Raw genomic sequence first — 21,977 nt, 5'->3', positions numbered from 1 at the left:
ATTTATTTTACCTCTTTTCAATAGTAATCATAAGAATGTAAACTAAAATAAAAACATAAATCATTCTTATAATAACTATTGATAAGTATTTAATTTATCAATCGAATTAAATTTACAATATTTATAGATTAAATGAATAATATTTGAATATAAAATAAACATAGTATACATAGTAATAAAAATGAGAAAGACTAAAACATCCTTGGAATTACATTTAGGTTAAGTGACTGCTTAATCAGGGACGGAGGAAAGTAATAAAGTAGATAGTTAAATATAAAATAAAGTATGAGAGTGAAAATTGAAAAGAGAGTAAAGATGAGAGATAATTAAAGTAAAAGATTTTGAATGTGTTAATTTTTTAGAAGAAAAGAAATTACTCTATTATTAAACATGTTGGATCATCACAATTCACACAAGGAAAATGACTATATTAACATGGAAACACAGAGTAATATTAAAACACAAAATTTCAATTTTTCTGAATTGTCTCATTTCCTTACAAAATGCTCGGTGAACTCAAAATTATTTTTTCATCTGAGTAAAAATAAAAATAAAGAATAAATTTGAAATAAAAAATATTTATTATAATGAAATGACATCTCACATATCAAATTCTTTTTATATTGATGATATATTTTTCAGCCCAATTACATAAATTCAGCAGAAAAATAGATATGGGTCTTGGCATAGATTGGGCCCATACTAATTAATCTCACGATCAAATTAAGTAAATTATTATTATTAAAAATTTAAAATACTGTAAAGTGGAATCCCTTCAAACGCAGTCGTTTTGTTGAACAACAAAACCAGCTCAGCTCCTGGTAAAAATTTGTTCCATCAAATTGAGTTTTTCTTCAAACCCTACCGCTGTTTGTTTTTATAGCTGAGTTTTTGAGTTTTTTGTTTCCTCTCCCGTTTTAAGGTAAGAAAGTTCATTGATTTTATTGTTTTAATTAAAACAAAAATTCATATAGGTTTTGAAATTTGTTGTTTAATACTTTTATGTTTTAGCTCTATTTTTGTGTGTATAATTATTTATGTTGAATGAGCTGCTCGATGATTACTGTTTGGAGAATTCGTTTGACTGGAACAGCTTTTAGATTGTATAATTCATGTGATCGTGGGTGGATTGGGTGGGATGGCGGTATTTGATTGTTGTCTGATGTTGTTAGTTCATGTATTTTTTTATGTTATAGTAATTTGTTAAGGGTGATTCGATGCCCACAATCTCTTGTTTAAAGGATAAACGTGTGAATTTTATCATTGGGGTTCATTATACCGTAGATTGATTTGATCACACTTACTTTTTCAATCTGATATTTAGATGATGTGTACTTGTTTTGCACGTGTTTATAGTTAAATTTTCTGGACTCATCTAAGGAAATTAAATACGGCGATTCGTTGAGTTGGAAGTGCCGGTATGTAAATTAAAGGCGGGAAATTAGATTCAGGTGATTCGCTTAGTTGGAAGTGGCGGTATGTAAATTAAAGGTGGAAAATTAAATACATGTGATTCGTTGTTGAAAATGGCGGTATATAAATTAAAGGTGGGAATTAAATACAGGTGATTTGTGAGTTAGAAGTGGCGGTATATGAATTAAAGGAGGGTTTGGCGTATAGCCGTACACGTGTTCATCTTACTGTATAAGTTCGCGGATTTGTGTTCCATTTCGGTCCTTATTAAGTTCCTGGATTTTCATTTTATATCAAGGCATTATTTCACACGGAGCATATTTATGTGCATTAAATTGGTCCTTATTAAGGAATGGAAATTTTCTATTTGGATAGAAAATGTTTGTTGTTCCTTCACGTGAGCTAAGTGTAAACACTCTAAAGGCTCCCTATTGAGTGCGTTTACCTAGTAGATTTTATCAAACTAAAGAAGTTCATACTATGAAAAACTTTCTATTAGTGAAGTTTTCCTTACTGTTTCAGAGTTATAATTTCTTCATTTTCCTTGTTTTAAAGTTATAGTTTAGATGGCGGGAAGAAACCGAGTTCCTCATGAAGTTTTTGGCCACCGGCGCGGCTATCCAGCAGAGGAGCATATCCCTCGAGGCCCTTTAATCCGGCCTATACCTCCTCATCCTGCTCTATTAGAGGAAGAACTTGAAATTCGACATCTTGAGCTTCGGAGGCTACTAGATGAAAATCGAAGACTGGTTGAGGACAGAATTGCTTTGGAGCGAGATTTAAATTCTGCGAGGGAAGAGTTCCGTCGCATGAATCTAGGCATTAATGATATGCGCGCTGAACAAGACCTCCAATCTAGGGAGCTTATCGAAAGGGTTCTGAAGTTGGATGCTGACCTTCGGGCTACTGAGCCTTTAAAAATTGAGGCTGCAAAACTTCGTGATGAGATTCATAGACTGAATGCCATTAGGCAGGATCTAACGGGGCAAATTCAGGGTCTCTCTCAAGAACTTGCTAAGTTTCGGGCTGAAAACCAGAAAATTCCTGGTTTAAAGAATGAGATTGACGGACTGCATCAGGAACTTGTGCGAGCTAGGTTTGCCATTGCTACCACTTTTTATCTGAAATTCTTGCACTGTGTAGAAGCTAGGGCTACTTCTGATTAAGTTTATGTCTTCTCACATACAGAACTGCTGTCGATTTTGAAAAGAATGCACATATTGAGCTGGTGGAACAGAGGCAGGCAATGGAGAAGAACATGGTCGGCATGGCTCGTGAAGTTGAGAAGCTGCGTGCTGAGCTTGCAAATGCTAGAGCATGGAATGCAGGTTGATACTTTCTTCTTTCATTTCACTAAAGGTTCTTCAGTAAATGCATTAAAGTCCTAATTCTAGTATATTCTCCATCTCCTTTATTTACTTAGTGGTAACCATGTAGGGAGTGTTGACTTGTGAAGAATTCCTCCTTGCCTTCTTCCCTTTTTCTGTTGGTCTTGGTACATTTCAGCAGTTCATAATAGAAAATGGGCGCATCTTTTTAGCTTGCATAGTGACCAAGTTAGTGGTCACAGAAGCTAAACATATATGCTACGGTTCTCTTAGATTGTGGCTCTAGTCTTGTTTTACTGACTGTAACTTATAATTGTTGATAAATTTTACTAGAGATAAGTATCTGTTTGTGTGCGTGTAAGTATACTGACTGGCATTAGGTTTTATTAGTTGTTACTAATTGTGTCCCTCTGAGGCCTTATCTATTATTTTAACTCTGTTGTATATAATTGCTACTTTGCTTAGGTGGGGCCTATGGAATGAAGTACAAAAACCCTGATGCCAATTTTCCTGCCCCTTATGACGACGCATATGGGATTCGCCAGGTGTGGATGCAACTAAACAGGAACTTCAATAATTTAAATTATATCTTTAAGTTATCACGTCGTTAACTTTTTAATGTTTGTTACACAAGGGTCCTTCATATGGTTCCAGTTCTGCTTCCTGGGGAGGCCATGAAAAACCAAGGATGAATCGCCGTTGATGATATGTGGAGGATTAATGTGTAAGAGCGTCCCTTTGCCACCGTGGTTTCTACTTCTGATTGTTTCATATTCAAAACATCCTTGGAGTTGGTTGTTAAGATTTGGATAAATGTGGCGCTGTTTAGGTGTTAGAGCTTGAGTTGCTGTATTGAAGGATTACATGGGTTTGGAGAAATATTTATTCTTTTAATGGTGAATTTGGTCATCATTGTCAAAAAATTGAAATTAGTTTTGAATTGCTCTCGCAGAAGTTGTTGATGACTGTGTTCTACAGGTTTAATTAGTTGTGATTGTGTGATGTCTTATTTCTATGAATTAGCTGATTCAGATTAGAATCAGATAGATCTCTCTTTGACAGGGAATAGTTATTGAATTAGTAAACATTGTGGTGCTGCTTGAATTATCTCAGCAAGTATCATTTAAAACTTATATTGTAATTTCTGCTTCAAATGGATCTGATTGAGGTCAAATTTCTGTTTGAGTTTTTGAGGATTGGTTTGCTATTTCTGCAACTTATCTTCTTTTACTTCGATAAGGTTGCCAGAGAGAACAACTATCTTTTGATCATCTGTGGAGGAATCTCTTAGCTGGTGTATAATTTCCTATGCCTAGAAATGTACCGATGAAGTATGAACTAAGTTATTCTTTACACCCTCTGACTTCTGAGTGAACTATCAATGAGTGGGATGCAGTGGAAGACTGGAAGACTATTAGATTGTACACCCTCTGTCTGCCATTAGGAGTCCCAATTTGCCATCGATTAGGAGTCTCGGTTCACTTTACTATAAATTGTATGTAGGTCCCACATTCCACTAACTCATTACACTCACTTTGATTATAAAACTAATAGTATAGAAATGGGACCTACAATCCACTATCTTTTCTCACCCACTCTCCTTTATATTTCTTAAAACCGCGCCGAACTCAATTCGGACTCCTAATTGCTGACTGAGGGACTGTCATCTTTTCACCTGAGCTTGTTGCCGGATGTTGACGATTTGCTAAGGATGTGACAACACTGCAATGAAACTTGGAAAGTTTAGCTGTGTCTGTTGATTTTACTAGGAACGGGAAACTCTGCCAGTGTATGTTTTTTAGTCAATAGGAGTATCTTGTTTGCAACTTCTACTTGATTTCTTAGTTATGTAGACCAGTCTTATTTTTAGGAATGATTAGAAAGTTTTTCATTAGAATTTGAGAAGTGTTAAACAAAAATTTCCTAAGCCATCTCTATGTGATTTCTTGGTGGAATTAGAGTATTAAAAATAAACAAACTCAATATACATTCTTCTAAGGCTCACTTTGGATCTGCATTTTGTCACTATATATCCTATTATGTTCGGATTAGCAATCAAAAGTTTGTCGTGCTCCCGCCTAATTGACATGATGTGGGTTATAGTATCCTCTCAGATGAGAAAACCTCTATATGGTTCCCTGGTGATATATTTATCTAGCAAAGTAGTTATCTCAAGTCCTCAGTGAGCAAGCTCCTCTATGCATCAGAATGGTTCAGCAAGGATGGAAAAACTGATGGTGATGAGCGGTGAATGATGAAAGCTGAGTACTACGTCCTCCACCTTTTGGGTATTGCCTCTCCTGATTAGTTTGCAATTTATATGTATTTTTGTGTTCAGGTGCTTTAAGATGTGAGTACACCCCCCCTCCCCTAAAATCATTCTTATGCTTTATTGCTCTTGTTCTGCAACTGGCCAATGACAAGTTGTCTTTGAGTCTAGTGTCATTTTTGCTTAAAACTGTACCTTATGCTGAATATAATCTGATAGAGGAGAGAAAATCAGATGTACAATGAGCCATGCTATCAAAGTTTGTGGTTAGTTTACCTCCATTCAATTATCAAAATTAGAACATGGGGGGGGATGCACATCACAGTCTTGAAATGGAAGGAGGTTACCATGAAAATGGCACTTGAAAGTGCTTTCTTATGCATAAGAATGTTCACTTTGGCCCGGATATAGTGACAATGAGAAAGAGACATGTGAGGGAAAAAATTTTTTGTTTGAGTTTCCCACTTTAGGCATTGTGATAACAACCTTCCCTGCATCTGTGGCTGGTTGGTGTTGTAGTTAGGTAAATTCTGAGGTGTACAGACTACAGAGTGGACTGGCTTTTTTTGGAAATTTGAATGACCTAGAGTTTTCCAGCATCTTATTTGGGTTCTAGGGGAAAACGCAGTTTGACTGTGATAGTATCTGTATTAATATGAACTGGATCAGGGAATGGGGAATCACTACCCCACGATAAGCCGTAATCAGTTTTACCTCCCAAAGGGTCTTCTTTTGGAAATGAGTTTGACCATTATGCAAATGGATTAAATCGTCTCTCAGCATGCTCTTAATATATAGTCGAGATTGACTAGTTTAGTTTTCACCCATGTTTTATCAATTGGGATAAGTTGAATGGTACAGTTAGATCTCTAGTTGATCACGGGTTTTGGAAAATAGCATTGTTTGGTAGCTACTGTAGCATGTTGTTATTCTGTGATGACAAAGGATATCGTAGTCAAGAAGCCCCGTTTTTATATAGCTTATGTTTCAATAGTTTTAGTGTCATCTGGGTTAAAGCTGCCATTGGCGATTGAAAACTGATGATGAAGCTCATAATTTCTTAGACAGTTGTATGAGAATGAGTAAGCCGTGATGGAACCAGGTAGAAGCTTGTTCAGGGTCCTTCGAAAGAGAGAGAGAGGAGTTTTTAGTTTTTTGCAATTGGTTCTGTATAATATCTTATAGGAGACTCTTGGGATGCTTTTTGTGTGAGACTATAAATATCTCAGTTGGACATCTTCTGTAATGTTTCTTTTTTTTAAGTTCCTTATGTTTCCTCATGAATTATCTGTTTCTCTAGTGTAGACTGTGTAATCTCTTTTTTTTCTTTTCTTCTTAAAGATTTGTTTTAATGGCTTCTGGGTTTCTTCAGATGAGGAGTCATTGCTGCTTTTACAAAAAAATTCCAGCATTTTGGTAAAGGGGATCAGGTAAGGTAGTTCTCTCCTCGTTTCCAAAAATTTTTGTCTGCAAATGCTCTACTCCATGATTTAGAAATCGTTTTGAGTTTGGTACCCAGGTAAAAAAAACCCCCCGTCATTAAAAAAAAAAAGCTTTACGTCAACTATTTTGTTTTCTCGTTTTTTATCACTTGAGGGGCTGGATCATGCATAGTTTGAGTTTGCTGGGGGAAAAGCTTTGGGAGATAGGTTTAATGCAAGTAAACAGCGTAATAATCATAATAGTGTCATCAGTTATGGTCCTCCCATTATAGTAGTGAATTAAATTATATTTTTCTAGGAATCACTCGGATGAATTATATTTCTTCAGTCGTCAAAGTTTTTTTTTCTGTTCTGTCTTTTGTTGTGATTTCTTTACTGGTCAAAGGGTTTTTTGCTTGTATTAACGTGCCTTCTAGCCCCTAATCTATTCAATACTCAAAACCTTAAACTCTGTCCAAATCAACATTTTGTATTCCTCTAAATATTTGGAGGCTTAACTCTTCATGGATCAGTATCTTGCTTGAACAGTTACAGTTTTCTTGGATTTTTCAATACTAGATTCTAAAGATGATTCTTGTTATTTTCTTTTTTTTTTTCATTGTCTCTGAGACATGATTGATCATTTGATACTTTCTGACTCGATCACAGAACTAGATAAGGACGCTTTGCCCTTCTGGGTAGAAGCTTTTCGGGCAATAAAACCCTGTTGTTTTAAGAATAAAATTATCTGTATGTGTAACGTGGGGATGGTTTCTCTGTTTTGATATGATTCTATTGTTCTCAAACTCTTAGTTTTGTTTAATTCTCCATTTTCTTAACTGTACATGATCGGAAAGGGATTCCCTTGGCTTTGTAGTTTTTTTTTCAAATTATTTGTGATGGAATTTCAGTTTCGTATAAATCGAATGTGTATGGTGCACTATTTGGTAGCATAGCCTTGAACTGCGATATATTTTTTATTTGTTCTTTTCATTTTTAAATTTTTATAAATTTGAAATCGGTAAGTAATGGGTCCAAGAAAAAATTAACAGGTGTAATATTATTTGTTGCAATGGAAATGACTACATTTTGTCCAACTGCCCCAAATTAATCTAGAAAATGAAACTCAATTGAGGTACCTCGAGATTACATTTGTAGGCATTATTTTGGAATTTTAATGAGTCAAATTTTGTGGTTACAATTACACGTACGCCAATCAAAGTTCGGATGATTTTTAAAATGGTGAATTTAACGAAAAATCACAATTTGAAAGTGATTTTTTACTACTACTATATTGAAGAAACAAAAGTATCTCAAAATTCGTAGTACTCGTATTCTTGATTAGGTAGGACACAAGGAAAAATAATACTACTACTATAAACAGTAGCCCATATATAGGATGAAGTGAATCTTAGGTACTATTTTTCTCTCCTTAAAAATCAATGTATTCATTTTAGTTTAAAAAAGTTTAGTTATTTTCTTTTTTTAAAAAAAGACAAACTCTAATTTCTTTACTTTTTATTTCCTCTCTTATCTTTCCTAATTTTTTAATCTCTCCCATTTATTTAATATAAATTTAATTCCAGTCAAAAGTCTTGTCTCAACTTTTATGGGATAAGGAGTATTATTTTGCAATTTAGACTTGAACACTTGATAATTACTAGTATTAAAATTCAAAAAATGTATGGATTGTCAAGTTATCAAAAGGTACGACCATTTAATTTACTGTCGAAAACTTTCAATAAAAAAATAGAGTGGTCACAACTCTAATGTTCGATCTAACTATTAAATTATACAAATTGATTCATTATTTTTAAGAAATGAAAGAGGGTTGATTAAAAAAATTAGTGAAATAGTAAAATAATGATTTAGTGGATTGCGTGGGGGTTCTATTTAAAAAAAACTTTAAAATTGTAAATATTTTGTAAAATGGATCATTATTTTGTTAAAAAAAAAAAAAAATTAAGGGTTTTGATTATAGTTTGACTGTACAATTTGGCGTTTTCCTGTTTTGGATCTGATATAAACAGCCCCATTTATATCCCTTTCACTATCTTACTCAAAACTTTTTTTTTATTTATATCATAGCAATCCAAAATTTTCATTTACGAAACAATTCGGGAAAATTGTCGGGAAAGAGAAAGATTGATATTCAATATGCTGGAAAAATCTTTTTTACAAAATTGCTATGATATATCACAAATTTCTCTTGTTTCAAGTGGGTTTATTGTCTCCATTGGGGGAATCAAACCCAAATTCAAGAAATTGCGGATTTTCATATTTTGGTGCTAAACCTAAAAAAAATGGAAAATTTTGTTAAAGGTTAAAAGATTCCATCTTTTTTTGATGGGGAGTCTTTTGCCCCTTTAGATGTTAACCCCCCCCCCGTTTTAAATTTTAAAGAAAAAGGGGTGTTATAGTTGAGTTATGTTAATTTTATTCTTGGGAATTTTTTTCTTTATATATTGGGGTAGAGTTTTGATTAAATTTTTTTAGGTTTCCTTGAAAAAAAAGAGCTTGATGAATTAATTTGTGTGTGTGTGTGGGGGGAATGAAAGGGTGGCTTTTCCTTGAAATTTTGCTATTTCCTAGTTATGGGAAACAGTCAACCTTCAGAAATCAATTGGGAAAGTTCATATACAAAAGGGTCAATTTGTGTATTGGTAGAATCATGGAATGAAAAGGATGGCTTTATTTTTGAAATTTTGTCATTTATTTGCTAGATATGGAAGCAATCAACTTTGCAGGAATTTGGAAAAAGAGTTTATACTTTAAAATTTTTATAGTTTTACAAAAAAAAGAATAAAGTTTGATGAATTCAATTTGTGTGTGTGTGTGGAGAGAGGGGTCTAAATTGTAGTGGTGGTATTGGTAGGATCATGGAATGAAAAGGATGATTTTCCCTTTTGAAATTTTGTTATTTGGTAGCTATGGAAGAAACCTTTGCAGGATTGTTTTTTGTGTTTTTAAACCCTTTTTACAGTAAGAAATCAATGTCTTTTAGTTTTGGGTTCTTTTGTGCATCATTTGTAAGGCTGTGCTTTCTCCCTCTCTGGCTTACCTCATGAGGAATTAACAGGCACATGCTGCTGCGGGGAAACTAATCAGCCGGAATGGGGGGAAAAGAATGCTGGCCCAAATTGATTGAAAATTAAAATCAACACGGGAAATTTGTGGACGCTGAGTCAGGCGGGGAGATAGATTGGTCATAGTTGAATTCTTTGGTGCGTGGTGTGCTTCTTGGGCGAAACTCTATTTCCCAAAGTAATGCCTTGTTTTCACTTGCTGATTTTGGTTTTTGCTTTCCCCGCATTTTTTGCATTTTGTCTACTTGGTGATTGCAGTGATATATCTAACGTTAAGTCAGATTAGTGTTCATCTGTATAGTAATCACATAAATAGCCGGTCATATGTATCATTGGTAAGAAATTTCACAGTAACTCTAGATTCAATCTTCTTAGCATTTTTGTGGAACCGAACATCTTGATTGTGAATCTGTGATAGAGTTGTGGTTTGTCCGAATAACGAGGATTAGTCTATGCTCTCAAAAACAAACGGGATCTGTTCAAGTAGCAAACTTCATTTCAAGATCCCTTTTTTATGTCCAAATTACCTCTGCAGGGGCATTTATTTTCTCAGCTTTTGATGCTTCGATTGTTGAGATAGTTTACTCATGTTTTAGTTACCTCTGTAGTGACATACGCTCTCATATAGGTCACCATTGGATTTCTTATTGATTGTGAATCTGTGATAGAGTTGTGCCGGAATAGTGATGGTTAGTTTATGCTCTCGAATAAGTGGGATGTCTTCAAGTAGCAAACATCATTTCAAAATCCCTTTTTGCATCCCAAATTACCTCTGCAGTGACCTATATTTTCTCAGATTTGATTCTTCGATCTGTAGTGACTTATGCTGTCATAGATCGTCGTTGGATTTCTTTTCACGCTACCTCTAGATTCAATCTTCTTAGCATTTTAGCATTTCTGTAGAACTTCTTGTCTTGAATCTGTGATTGAGTTTTATGCTCTCAAATAAATGGGATCTCTTCAAGTAGAAAACTTCATTTCAAGATCCATTTTCTCGTCCAAAATTACCTCTGCAGCGACCTATATTATGATGCTTCGATTGTTGAGATAGTTTAGTTTACCTTTCCAGTGAGACCTATGCTGTCATATAGGTACAAAGTTACGTTTTCTATGCGAACGAACAAATATCAAGAAGTTGCTACATCCGCTGATGTCCTTTGCGTTTAGATCTGCAGGTTTGCCGAGCAACACCCAGAAATCATTTTCCTAAAGGTGAACTTTGATGAGAACAAGCCCTTATGCAAAAGCCTAAACATAAAGGTTCTTCCGTATTTCCACTTCTACAAGGGAGCTGATGGCTTGGTCGACTCGTTCTCATGCTCCCTTGCCAAGGTAAGACCTCACACAATCCTCATTCTATTCGAACACTAGCTACTTATCTTATGTTACCAAATGAACGTTTGTCGATTTACACTGAGTTATTTGAAACTGTTGCTTGATCCCTTTTGCCTACATTAGTCGATTTGGACATCGAATGATGCCTACTTAGCCTGTAATCTTATGCAGCTCCAGAAACTGAAGGATGCCATCGCGACTCATAACAAAGCTCGACATAGCAATAGCACCCCGGATTCTAATGGTGGCGTTGGTGATAGCGTGGATGTATCTGCATCTCGCGATGACATGCAATCGTGACCCGAATTCGAGTTTATAGCTTTCTAATTTTTCCAATCTGTGCAAGTTTGTACATAGCTCTTTGTAAAAGTAACTGAATATATGCTTTGGTCATCCAAATTTCCAGTCTCTTTGGCTATAATCTGATTGCTTCTTGTTTTCCTTAGTAAATGACTTAATATAGACCTCATTATTTTCATCTCGAGGTTTTTATTTTAATCTTATTTTTCCATTTTGATCCGTCTACGAAGCTTAGTCAATTTTCATTTTCCATAACTTGACTTGTATGTGATGGAATATGAGTTTGATTCAAGATCTTATGGACCATTTTTTTTGTCCAACTTTAGATTTAGACTTGTGGTTTATTATATATATAAAAAACTAAACATAGGCAACTATTTTAAATTTCTCGTTTATTTCTAGATTATGTTAAAGTTGGAAAATGATCAATCTCACTGACATTCACGCCTATAAATCTTTCCTTTCACAATCGTTGTCTTTAATTCATTAACTTGCAAATCACACAAACATAAAATCTAGCAGATAAGATCTACAAAATGGTCTCTTTCTTGCTAGACTAAAAAAACTAATTCTCGTATAAATAATTTCTGAATTTAAGTAATTTCTGAATTTTAGATATAACTCTATGTTACTCTTGCTATATATCAAGAGAGAATTGATCGTTCTCTAAACTTAATTTCACACATCTCTTCTTTAATTTTCAAAAGCAACTATCAAAATCAAAAGGAGAGATGACTTGGAAAGAGGCGCTCAGACTCTCACTCACTTTAAACGCTCAGCAGATCAATTCTCTATATCAAGAATTGTAATCTCCAAAATTATCTCTTTAGAAAGGTACTCCATTCGTCTTATAATAATTGTATTGTGTTCTTTTTCAAAGTATAAAGAAATTAGTAGGTCATTTCCTCTCGACTATTAATCCATTTATTTTTTCTTATTATTTTCTTTTCACTTTTTTATTTTATTATCTTTATTTAATTTATTAAACATCACTTTATAAAGTCTTTCACCACATTTTCACCACATAATAGATGAATTATTCTTTTATACGTATTAATGATAATCCATTTGTCCATTATCAATAATCTTGATAATAGACGATACGAGTTTTCAATTAAAATTGATAAATTATAAGAGGAATAGAATAAAAAAATACTCGCAGAGAATTTGATCTGTCTAATTAACTAAAGAATGTAAATAAATATTCGATTACAATTTGAAATAAGAAACGGATTTATTAATTGTGGATGTAGGAGGATTTATATAGATTTAATATTAACTACTAGTGCTATATTGATTCTATATAGTTCACAAATTTTGTCGATCTGAAATATACCAATCAAATTTCTTATAATCATTGGCCAATTTAAAATGTTGTAGTCTTGTAGACACGTGACAACAGACTTTACTAGAGGCCCCCGCAATAATAGTTATTTCACTGAAAGTTAGTATTTGTATTTTATTTAAAATTGTGAAGTATTTGTGATAATATAGATTAGTAGATGAAACAAGCCACGTGGCATCATGCGAGTAGTGGCCCACTATGATGAGTGTGGTCTTATCCACATTTGAGACCAACAAGAAAAGGCCCAAAAGCCCATGATCCATGTGAGGGGGTTAGTTGGAAATGTGTGTCTACTTTATACAACAAAACTTTCTATATTATGTAGAGATTGGTTATTTATTTTCAAGTTTCTATATTTTAGCTTTTGTTTTTTTTCAAACTCAACATTTTTTGGGGTTACTCTTTTGTTTGGATATTTTCATGAGCTTCTTTGAAAGATAAAATACTCCATCTAAGTAATAGTTTTTCAAATCTTTCTAATGTTTTATTTCACAGCAATGACAGATTCAGGTGGAGTCGACTATTCAAAGTTAACTGAGTCCACCGTCGACAAACTCCATTTAATTCAACAAGCGGAGTTGGTGGCACCAATCTTATGTTGCGACAACTATGCTCTAACTCATTGGCTTGGGGTTCATTTTTGTTTCGTCCATCATCAATTTCTAACATCGGCAATCCCACGAGTTCTACATTTCAATGCAATGGTATCTGATTTCGCGAACTCATTTCTTAGATTCGTCATTATTTGATAGAGTTGACAACTTTCAATTTTAGGAACTTTTAGAATTGAAATTTTGAAAGTATTCAAAAACAAAAACAATCAAATAAAAAAGGGAAAGCAAAACATTGTAGCAAATTCATAGTAATTGGCTGCGTTTGTAAAACCCATAATAAACTCATTTAGTAAGGAAGTGGGACCCAAATACAAATTACTGGTAATCAAGAATCCAAAATATTGTTGTGCCTCCAAGAAAGCAAAACTACTGGTGCACACATAACACATTCATTGGTTAGATATTATCAATTTGTTTATTGATTTGATACTTATGTTTTATCAAAATAGTGTAACGATAAGTTGAGAAAACTTCCCATGACCAAATGGGGGGATAACAATGAAACCAATCCCAAACTTTTATTGCCACATTATATTATAGGAGTAATATACTTCCTCCATAAAAAAAAAGTGGAAAAGGTATAAAAAATGAAATTTTCCACTTTTATAAATTAGACTATTTTTTGTGAACATTCTAAAATGATAAAATATGACTATATTATTTTTTTGGAAAAGAATATTTACAAGATTCTACCAACCTGGTCTACACACAATTTAAATTATTTATATCTGATTAGTATCAAATATAATTCCATTTATTTATGCAAACACAGCCTTCATCGTCAACTCCTTTTTCTTCACCTTTTCAATATTGAAGCTTATTAATTCAATTCTATATGTACAACAAAATACGAGTATGTGCTAGAATTTTCTTGATCACACCAATTCAAGTTTCACAACAAGGAGGTTTGATTTTTTTATTTGATCTTATAAGTTTTTTTTTTATATTATCCACTAAAATTAGTCTTTATTTATTTATAATAATTTTATTTCTCAAACGTAGTAAGATTTACTTTTCATTGGTAATATATTTATTTTATGTTTTTTCATTTATTTGTTGGTACATAATTAAGACTATATTTTGTAGATGGTAGTAGTATTAATTTTATCCCCCACATCATTCTCATTTCCCACCACTTTATGACGATGAAGTCGGCACATATAAATAAAATATTTGAATGTGTAAATTAAACAAATATTATTAGAATATTTAATTCATGCTTCTTCATATATACACCCCTTTTCCAATTTTCCCCCTTTTCTTAAAAAACCCCTCACCGCCCAATCACAATTCCCCATCGCCGTCGCCGGAGAAATGACGAACTACGGCACAATTCCGACCTCCTCCTCCCCTACCAACGTCAGCCGCGAGTACATCTCCCGCGCCAAGGCGCGCTTCCAGGAAGGCCTCGCCACGCGCCGCCCCTGGCGCGAGATCGCCGACATCCACAGCTTCTCCCTGCCGCGCTCCTTCTCCGAGGCGGTGGCGCGCGTGAAGACGAATCTAGCCTACTTCAGCGTGAACTACGCCATCGTCGCGCTCGCGATCGTGTTCCTCAGCCTCCTCTGGCACCCGATCTCGCTCATCGTCTTCCTCGCGATGCTGGCGGTGTGGCTCTTCCTCTACTTCCTCCGCGACGAGCCGCTCGTGGTCTTCGGCCGCCTCGTCAGCGACAAAATCGTGCTGATCGTGCTCGGAGTCCTCACGATCTTCGTCCTCCTCCTCACCGACGCCACGACGGAGATCCTGAGCTCGCTTCTCGTGGCGGTGGTGGTGGTGCTGGTCCACGCCGCCGTGAGGAGGACCGACAATTTGTACCCCGATGAGGAATCCGCGGGTCTGCTGAGGTCAGCCAGTCCGTCTTCTTAATTTTTTTTAATCCGATTCGGTTCGTGTTTGTTTATCCTCTTCCATCCTCTCTGTTTCTGGTGAATTGAAAACCTCATTTAGTCGTATTGATTATCTGCTGTTTGTTGTTGACTTTCTGGATTTTTTTGTTATTCTGTTGTATGTTTGAGATGTATTTATTCAGCAATAACTCTCTTGTTTTATTTCTCTTAATTAATTAATGGGTTTGAGTTCAAAATTTAAATTCTCTCCGATTTGAATTTAGTGAGTTCATACTTCAAAGACTCACATGGGATGAGCTCTTGATTCAAAGAATTAAGAAACTATGCTCTCGTTGCGATGCTAATGTTTAGTTACAATCATTGAATTATTAATACGAGTTTAAATAAAAGTATAAGTGGATAAAAAATTTGATTTTCTAGTGTATTATATTGAAGAAAAAGTAAATAAATTGATATATACTTTACCTGAAAGTAGGTAGAAAGAAAAAATTTTCGTAGAGACCGGGAGAGTGTTTGGTTTGCAAGATTGTATCTGAGATTAAATTTGTAGTGTGTTTGATTCATTAGATTGATCCTCACAACTCAATCCTAGATGGATAATCATGGGATAATTAGTCAACTCACTAATTGTTGATTATTTTGGTGTTTATACTTTAGAATTTATTTAAGATCGATATTTGGATTCAATTGGATAACAATGCAGTTTCATTTAGGCCCATAGTAATAAGAACAGCCCATAATAATAAGAACAGCCCAAACCCAGTAAAACTAGAGGCTGAGTCAGCCATCAGCTTGATATTTTGGAGGGAAAGTTCGAATTCTAGATTCAAGCTTCTGATAGATTGGCTCAGCTCAGGGCTGGAGCCTTTTTGGTTGCGGAGTAATCGAGAGAGAATCAGGAAAAAAGTAGGGAATTTTTGAAGGGTTCGGCTTAACGAAAGCAGTGAAAACTGCTTGATGTATTGCCAAAAAGAGTGCATGGAGGTTCTGAAGTTAGAGGTTGAGTCTGCTTTAAACGTGAGCTTTGGTGAATCGATTGCCGACAGTCGGAAGTTTCAAACACCCACAAGTTGAGCTGATGAATCAAACTGATGCAGTTTGCAAATTTTCCCCTTGATTATCTTCAGCAAAATGGCCAGGTGAGTATTATTTCTTGAGCTAATAATTAAGTGTAGTAATGTGAGCCATAACTGTTTGAAAATTTTTAGTTAACGGAACATACAGAACATACCTGGTTTCCATTCAAGTTTATAATATATATTTTTTTAAATTTAATATCTTGAAAAGTTTACGCAATTTTACAGAAAATGCAACCTAATACGAACTCAATGTTTAGAAACATACTCAAAATTTTCCTGCGATCGCCTCTCTGTCTATTCTGCAACCACAAAATTGGGACCTGCAAAATTCTGCATTGCTTTGTTATCATCAAGTGGAGAAGGCCGAACGAAAACGTGAAAAGGAAGATTGTCCCCTTGACAATCCATTTGTTCCTCTACGATATCTTTTGCACATTTCACCACTGATTTGCGGCAACCACTCATCAATATTTTTTGGAGCGTCGGTATGTCTCCAATTTCATATGGCATATTCTCCAACCCTTTTAAGCTTAGAAGAGTAAGCTTCTCAAGGCGTGGAAAGATGGAGCCCGCTTCTGTAGTCCAATGTTTCAGGCTATGGCACGAAGACAGTTCCAAGTATTTGAGGCAGGAGAATTGCCCTTCAAAGATTTTCCACTTGCATGTTCCAAAGCGTCCATATCTCAACTTTAACTTCTCGAGAAGGGGCAACGAACCTATCCTCTCCAACATTATTTCCCATTCAAAGTCATCGCTCATAACAAGTTTCAAACTCTTGAGGGTTGGGGGGAATGTGAGCTTACACAAAGACACATTCCCTCTAAATTGATATCCGCACAAGATATCAAGTGATTCTAATTTACAAAAATGTTTAATATTGCTCAGACAATAATAATCATTATTGCGCATTTCCATGCTTTCCAAATACTTTATCCTCAATTTCATGATATTGGGAATTCTCTTAATCATCTCTTCATCGCACTTGAAATTAATTGCTCCCTCAACTACCACTAGATTCCTCATGACGACAAAATCACCCGGAGATTCTGGGAGTAGCAATCTTGTTGCAACCACATCAAGATGCCTCAGTTGAGGAATTTTCCAAATCTCATTAAGAGTAGCCCACGAACAAGAAACGGTCAATTTCTGCAAATTCCAAAGGTGGCTGAAAGAAGGAAAATTTGAGGACGAAAAACCATCTTCAACATTGAGGTGCTGCAGTTTCTCTTGTGAAGTGTTTCTGTGATAAAACCCTTCTTTCTCTCCCTGGTTCAGGCATAGGTCTCTTAGCAAATCATGAACTTTGACTTGTTTAATGTTTCCAGTAGACCCCAACTCATCAACTAGAATGAGATTTCTATGCACTAAGTCCTTTAAGAAACCTTTCCCAATTGCTTCCAAACTTTTTCCATCTTTAGGTTTAAGAAATCTTCCACGCACCCATAATTGGATGAGTGTTGAGACCTTAATTGCGGCATCTTCCCCAAACATGCCCATGTGTAAGAAACAAGGCTTTAAGTAAACCGGCAAATGATTGTAGCTCATTTTTAACAATCTTAAGCAATGCTTATCATTGTTTGAATTCACTATCGAAGTTAAATTCTTCCTTATTGACTCCCAACATTCTTGTGTGGGTTCCATGTTTTTTAAATTACCTCCCACTACAACAATTGATAGGGGAAGTCCTCTACAATTGTATGCAATTTCCTTTCCAATTTTCTCTAATTCTAGAGGAAAAGGTTCGTCTCCAAACACAATTTTGGAGAATAGGACCCAACTATTAACCTCATCAAGAAATTCCATTTGGTGGCTATAGTGATTGTTTAATTGAGAACCCAAATGGGATAGCCTAGTCGTCACCATTATATGACTGGAATTTCCATTGTTAGGAAAGAAATGTTGTATCTCATTCCAAGATTCAATATTCCACATATCATCCATTACAATTAGAAACCTTATACCAAACAAATATTTGTGGAGCTCTAATCCTAATTCGGCTTCACTCCTTTCACTTAGTTTTTCCTTTTTTTGGTTAGTGGTTTGAGAAACAAGTTCACATAGAATTTCTCTAGTGTTGTAGTGTTCAGAAATAGTAGCCCAAGCACGAATGTCAAAACGCTCTTTAATAACTTGTTTGGAATAAACAGTTTGAGCAAGGGCGGTCTTACCTATCCCACCCATTCCTGTGATCGTGATGACTTGGCGACCAGGTTCGTCTACAACAAGCTTTTCCATGATCCCGTATAAGACATGATCCGGTAACACCATTGTGCCACTACTCTTGTTCCCAGTAGAAGAAGAGGCTGATCTACGCGGTTGATCACGGAACACAACCATCTTCTTTGTGTTGGTCTCCATCGCCACTCTCTTTATCCTATCCAATTCTTTTATTACATTTTGTACATCTTGACGCAGCTTTAGACCTCGGAACCTACTGTAGAAGCTTTGTCTGGGTTTGGTTGCTATGGATGATTCACTGAGCTGAATCTTGTGCACAATATGGGATTCAATAGCATCTTCAGCTGCATACGCAGCATCAGCAATACGCATCTCCAATGGATCTGCTTTGTCGCGGTCGGAAACAGGGGAGTTGTAAGCTTGGAGAAATTCCAGCAGGAAGGTAACAATTTCAGTGAGAGACTGAATTTGGTGTTTGTGGAGAGAAATGAATGGGAAATGATGGAGCTCGATTGTGTCTATGAGATGCATAAGAGAAACCAAGGCTGCATATGCCGCCATGATCTTACTAAAACAGAGTATTTTCTGAGAACGCAATGTTGAAGAACAGAGTTATGAAAGTTGAAATGACGAACATAAGCATATATAGGTGATTGATTGATGCTATTGCTAACTTATTACTGTATGTCCCAACTCATAGTAGCATTAAATATGATTAAATGATGATTAAGTTGTTGGCGTGGATATTGGAAATTTCGATGTTGTTTAAAAGAAAGGGATAGGTTGTGTTTAACAAGACCAAGTGTGATAGCGAGTTGTCAAATTTCATCCGAATTAAATAATACTAATTGCCTTACTCTTTTCCATTTGTAAGTTTATACCGGCCTTCTGTAGTTCTGTTATTAGTTTGGGTAAATAAATGTATAGAAAAACCATCCATTTTGATCAAATTCTGATTAATTATACGATTTTTAAAAATGACCAATTATATTTTCAAAATTACTAAATAGAAAATTATAGGCCAAATATATCATTTTTTTTTTAAATTTTGCCTTAACATATTTTAATCAAAATAATATAATTAGTTAAAAATCAGAATTTGAATTTGAAACCAGTTTATATAATTAGTTAAAAGTGCCTTATTGATTCCCAACTTTTTTGGGTGTATTCCATATTTTTTTATAAGACCTGCAATTTCCTTAACAATTGAAAGAGGAAGTCCTCTATGATTGAATGCAATTTCCTTAACAACTGAAAGAAGACTAAAATTGTATGCAATTTCCTTTCCAATTTTTTTCAATTGTGATTGCCTAGCTGTCACCATTATCCGGCTGAAATTCCTATGTTGTATTTCGTTCCAAGATTCAATATTCCAAACAAGTTCTGATCCTAATTCATCTTCACTCGTTTGACTTAGTTATTCCTTTTTTTGGGTAGTGGCTTGAGAAACTAAGTTCACCAAGAATTTCTCGTGTTATACAGTATTGTTCAGAAATAGTAGCCCAAGTACAAATTTCAAAATGCTCCTTAATAACTTGTTTGGAATAAACAAATTTAACGACGCCGGCGAATGACTGAGACGACGGAGAGAGGTAAGCTTCTGCCTTCGAGCTTGCTTTATTTAATTTTTTGTGATTTTGGATTTATATTTTTCTGATGTTAGATTTGGATTTTTGTGCTTTTTGTGATAAATGACTTGTTGTATATTGCTCTTTTAATTGCCAATAAGTTGATGTTCTAATTTACTATTATTATATAGCACAGTTGGTTTGGAAACAAGAAACTAGGAGACTTTAGATTAGGCTAATAATTAAATAAGTAGCATGCTCATGTAATTGGAAACATGGCAATAAACATATGGTAAACTATTTCAATTGTAAATGTGTTGAAGAAGCTAAATAAAACTAGTTGAAAATTTGCATAATACATGGTCTTCTGAAGATGAGAAGAAAGGATATCTAACTCAATAGTATTAAGCAAATATAGTGCTCATTCGGAGTTCTTTTTGGTCTGGTCATCTTCTATATACAACTTCAAAGTTGGGACCTACCAAGCTCTTTGATGCTTCGTTCTTATCAAGTGGATGCCGAACGTGAACGTGAAAGGGGAGATCGTCCCCTTGTAAAGCCATTTGTTCCTCTTATCCTCTACAATTTTTTTGCACATTTCACCACCAATTGATGCACCAAAGAATAAAATATGATAAATTAAGTTGGTTGGCGTGGATCATGGAAATTTCGGTGTAGATTCAAAGAAATGGGTAGGTTTTGTAAAAGCAAGTCACCAAGTTTGAACTTAAGCTTTACTTTAAGCTATGAGACCATCTCCAACCATTTACGCCAAACTCAAACTCATTTTTGAGTATACGTCACACCAAAAAGTAGTTTTACTCCAACCATTTACACTAAATTTAAAATTTACACCATTTTTGGTTTTGTATCTCACAAATTTTTTGCAGTAACACCATATTTGGTGTTGTTTCACAAAAAACACCAAATATGGATTTGAGTTTAGTGTATGGTTGGAGAAGATTTCTACACCAAAACTCATTTATGAAGTACGGTCGAAGATGTCTAACCATTCAATAACTTTTTCTGTTCATACTTTATTAATTTTATATTAAAATTTGCATCGCTTTCCAAATTCTCTTCTTTTTTTTATGAGCCGAATTGAATATTTTATAAAGTAAATATTCGTGTGAAGAGTTAAAAGTGTGGAGGAAAGGAGAAAATAAGAGTGTAATTCAAGATGTATCGAAAAGACAACATATGCAAGATGAGAATGTTTTGAAGGAAATGCAAAACCGGAAATGCAAATATCTTGAAGAAATATTACAACGCTCCGTTGAAGATAAGACAACAAATATTTAAAAAAACATAAGCTCCTCTATCTATCGTTCAAATTTAATGTTAGGACCTGCCAAGTTCTGCATTGCTTGCTCGAATAAATTAGAATAATCATCACCTTGTAAATCCATTTGTTCCTCTACAATCTCTTTCGCAGATTTCACCACTGATTCACCACAATTCCATATCCTTGTATTCTGAAGAGTCGGTATGTGTCCAATCAAACTGATGCAGTTTGCAAAATTTTCCCTTGATTATCTTCAGCAAAATGGCCAGGTGAGTAATATTTCTTGAGCCAAAATTAAGTAGAAGTGTCAGCTTAAACATGAAGGGTTAATTGTGCTATTTTAAACATATGGTATACTGATTGCAATAATCACTTATTGTTGCGTATTGCTCTTTTTATTGCCAAGTAATTAGTTCTGCTTCTTTGCATGATTCTGTTTCTTGACACCTTCAGTATGTGAAAAAAAAGGAAATTTATGAACCTACTTTATGACATATTTCTTGAATCAAAGTTATCAGCATATAAGCTGAAATTTTAACATTCCAAAGGTGAATAAAATGTGCTTGCATGTTTTTGTTAGAATAAAGTGGTAGGTATCATTTATGCACATAGCTTCTATGAAGAAAATAAAATAAAAAAAATACAAAGCAACTATACTATAAAAGTATATCTCTATGAATCTCACTTAAACACACAAAATAATGGAACGAGCTTGCGACATAGATTGCAAGCCATCTAGCATCTTCTTCTTTGAAGTCTTCTTGCGTATAACAATGCGTCGTTGGCTATTTATGCCTTGAGGACTAGACTCTCCTATCACATGATAAAACCCTTCTTTCTTGCCCTCGATTATGCATATGTCTCTTAGCAAATCATGAACTTTGACTTGTTTTATATTTCCAGTAG

At 34.8% G+C, this 21,977-nt stretch overlaps 3 protein-coding genes and 1 long non-coding RNA gene across 5 annotated transcripts; 3 read left to right on the top strand and 1 right to left on the bottom strand.

Annotated features, from left to right (window-relative positions):
- Positions 1–798: 798 nt before the first annotated feature.
- Positions 799–6,402, top strand: LOC125200472 (protein FLX-like 3). 2 transcript variants are annotated; one of them, XM_048098114.1, is made up of 6 exons: positions 799–922; positions 1,969–2,509; positions 2,602–2,741; positions 3,207–3,286; positions 3,376–3,465; positions 6,383–6,402. In XM_048098114.1, exons 2-5 carry the CDS (start codon positions 1,980–1,982, stop codon positions 3,442–3,444), a joined length of 819 nt encoding a protein of 272 aa, XP_047954071.1. In that variant the 5' UTR covers positions 799–922; positions 1,969–1,979; the 3' UTR covers positions 3,445–3,465; positions 6,383–6,402. The 2 variants fall into 2 exon arrangements, with proteins under 2 accessions (XP_047954071.1, XP_047954070.1); XM_048098113.1 differs by lacking the exon at positions 6,383–6,402 and adding an exon at positions 4,949–4,991.
- A 3,279-nt stretch (positions 6,403–9,681) lies between these two features.
- LOC125200476 lies at positions 9,682–11,330 on the top strand. Its single transcript, XR_007172731.1, has 3 exons — positions 9,682–9,695; positions 10,685–10,849; positions 11,024–11,330. It is a non-coding gene; the product is annotated as an uncharacterized LOC125200476 (long non-coding RNA).
- Positions 11,331–14,354: 3,024 nt separating this feature from the next.
- LOC125200471 (PRA1 family protein F2-like) lies at positions 14,355–15,162 on the top strand. Its single transcript, XM_048098112.1, has one exon. The coding sequence runs from the start codon at positions 14,426–14,428 to the stop codon at positions 14,978–14,980; it is 555 nt and encodes a 184-aa protein (XP_047954069.1). The 5' UTR covers positions 14,355–14,425; the 3' UTR covers positions 14,981–15,162.
- Positions 15,163–16,334: 1,172 nt separating this feature from the next.
- On the bottom strand, positions 16,335–18,779 carry LOC125200470 (putative late blight resistance protein homolog R1B-16). Its single transcript, XM_048098111.1, has one exon. The coding sequence runs from the start codon at positions 18,777–18,779 to the stop codon at positions 16,335–16,337; it is 2,445 nt and encodes an 814-aa protein (XP_047954068.1).
- Positions 18,780–21,977: the final 3,198 nt, after the last annotated feature.

Source organism: Salvia hispanica, unplaced genomic scaffold, assembly GCF_023119035.1.
Source record: "Salvia hispanica cultivar TCC Black 2014 unplaced genomic scaffold, UniMelb_Shisp_WGS_1.0 HiC_scaffold_986, whole genome shotgun sequence".
Classification (NCBI taxonomy): domain Eukaryota; kingdom Viridiplantae; phylum Streptophyta; class Magnoliopsida; order Lamiales; family Lamiaceae; genus Salvia; species Salvia hispanica.
This window is presented reverse-complemented; position numbering and strand designations above follow the sequence as displayed.

Bases quoted from the DNA above. Each gene is read 5' to 3' on its own strand.
- LOC125200472 (XM_048098114.1), top strand. From the start codon at position 1,980: ATGGCGGGAAGAAACCGAGTTCCTCATGAAGTTTTTGGCCACCGGCGC. The intron at 2,510-2,601 runs GTTTGCCATTGC...TCTCACATACAG, and splicing joins CAGGAACTTGTGCGAGCTAG to AACTGCTGTCGATTTTGAAA. The intron at 3,287-3,375 runs GTGTGGATGCAA...TTGTTACACAAG, and splicing joins ACGCATATGGGATTCGCCAG to GGTCCTTCATATGGTTCCAG.
- LOC125200471 (XM_048098112.1), top strand. From the start codon at position 14,426: ATGACGAACTACGGCACAATTCCGACCTCCTCCTCCCCTACCAACGTC.
- LOC125200470 (XM_048098111.1), bottom strand. From the start codon at position 18,779: ATGGCGGCATATGCAGCCTTGGTTTCTCTTATGCATCTCATAGACACA.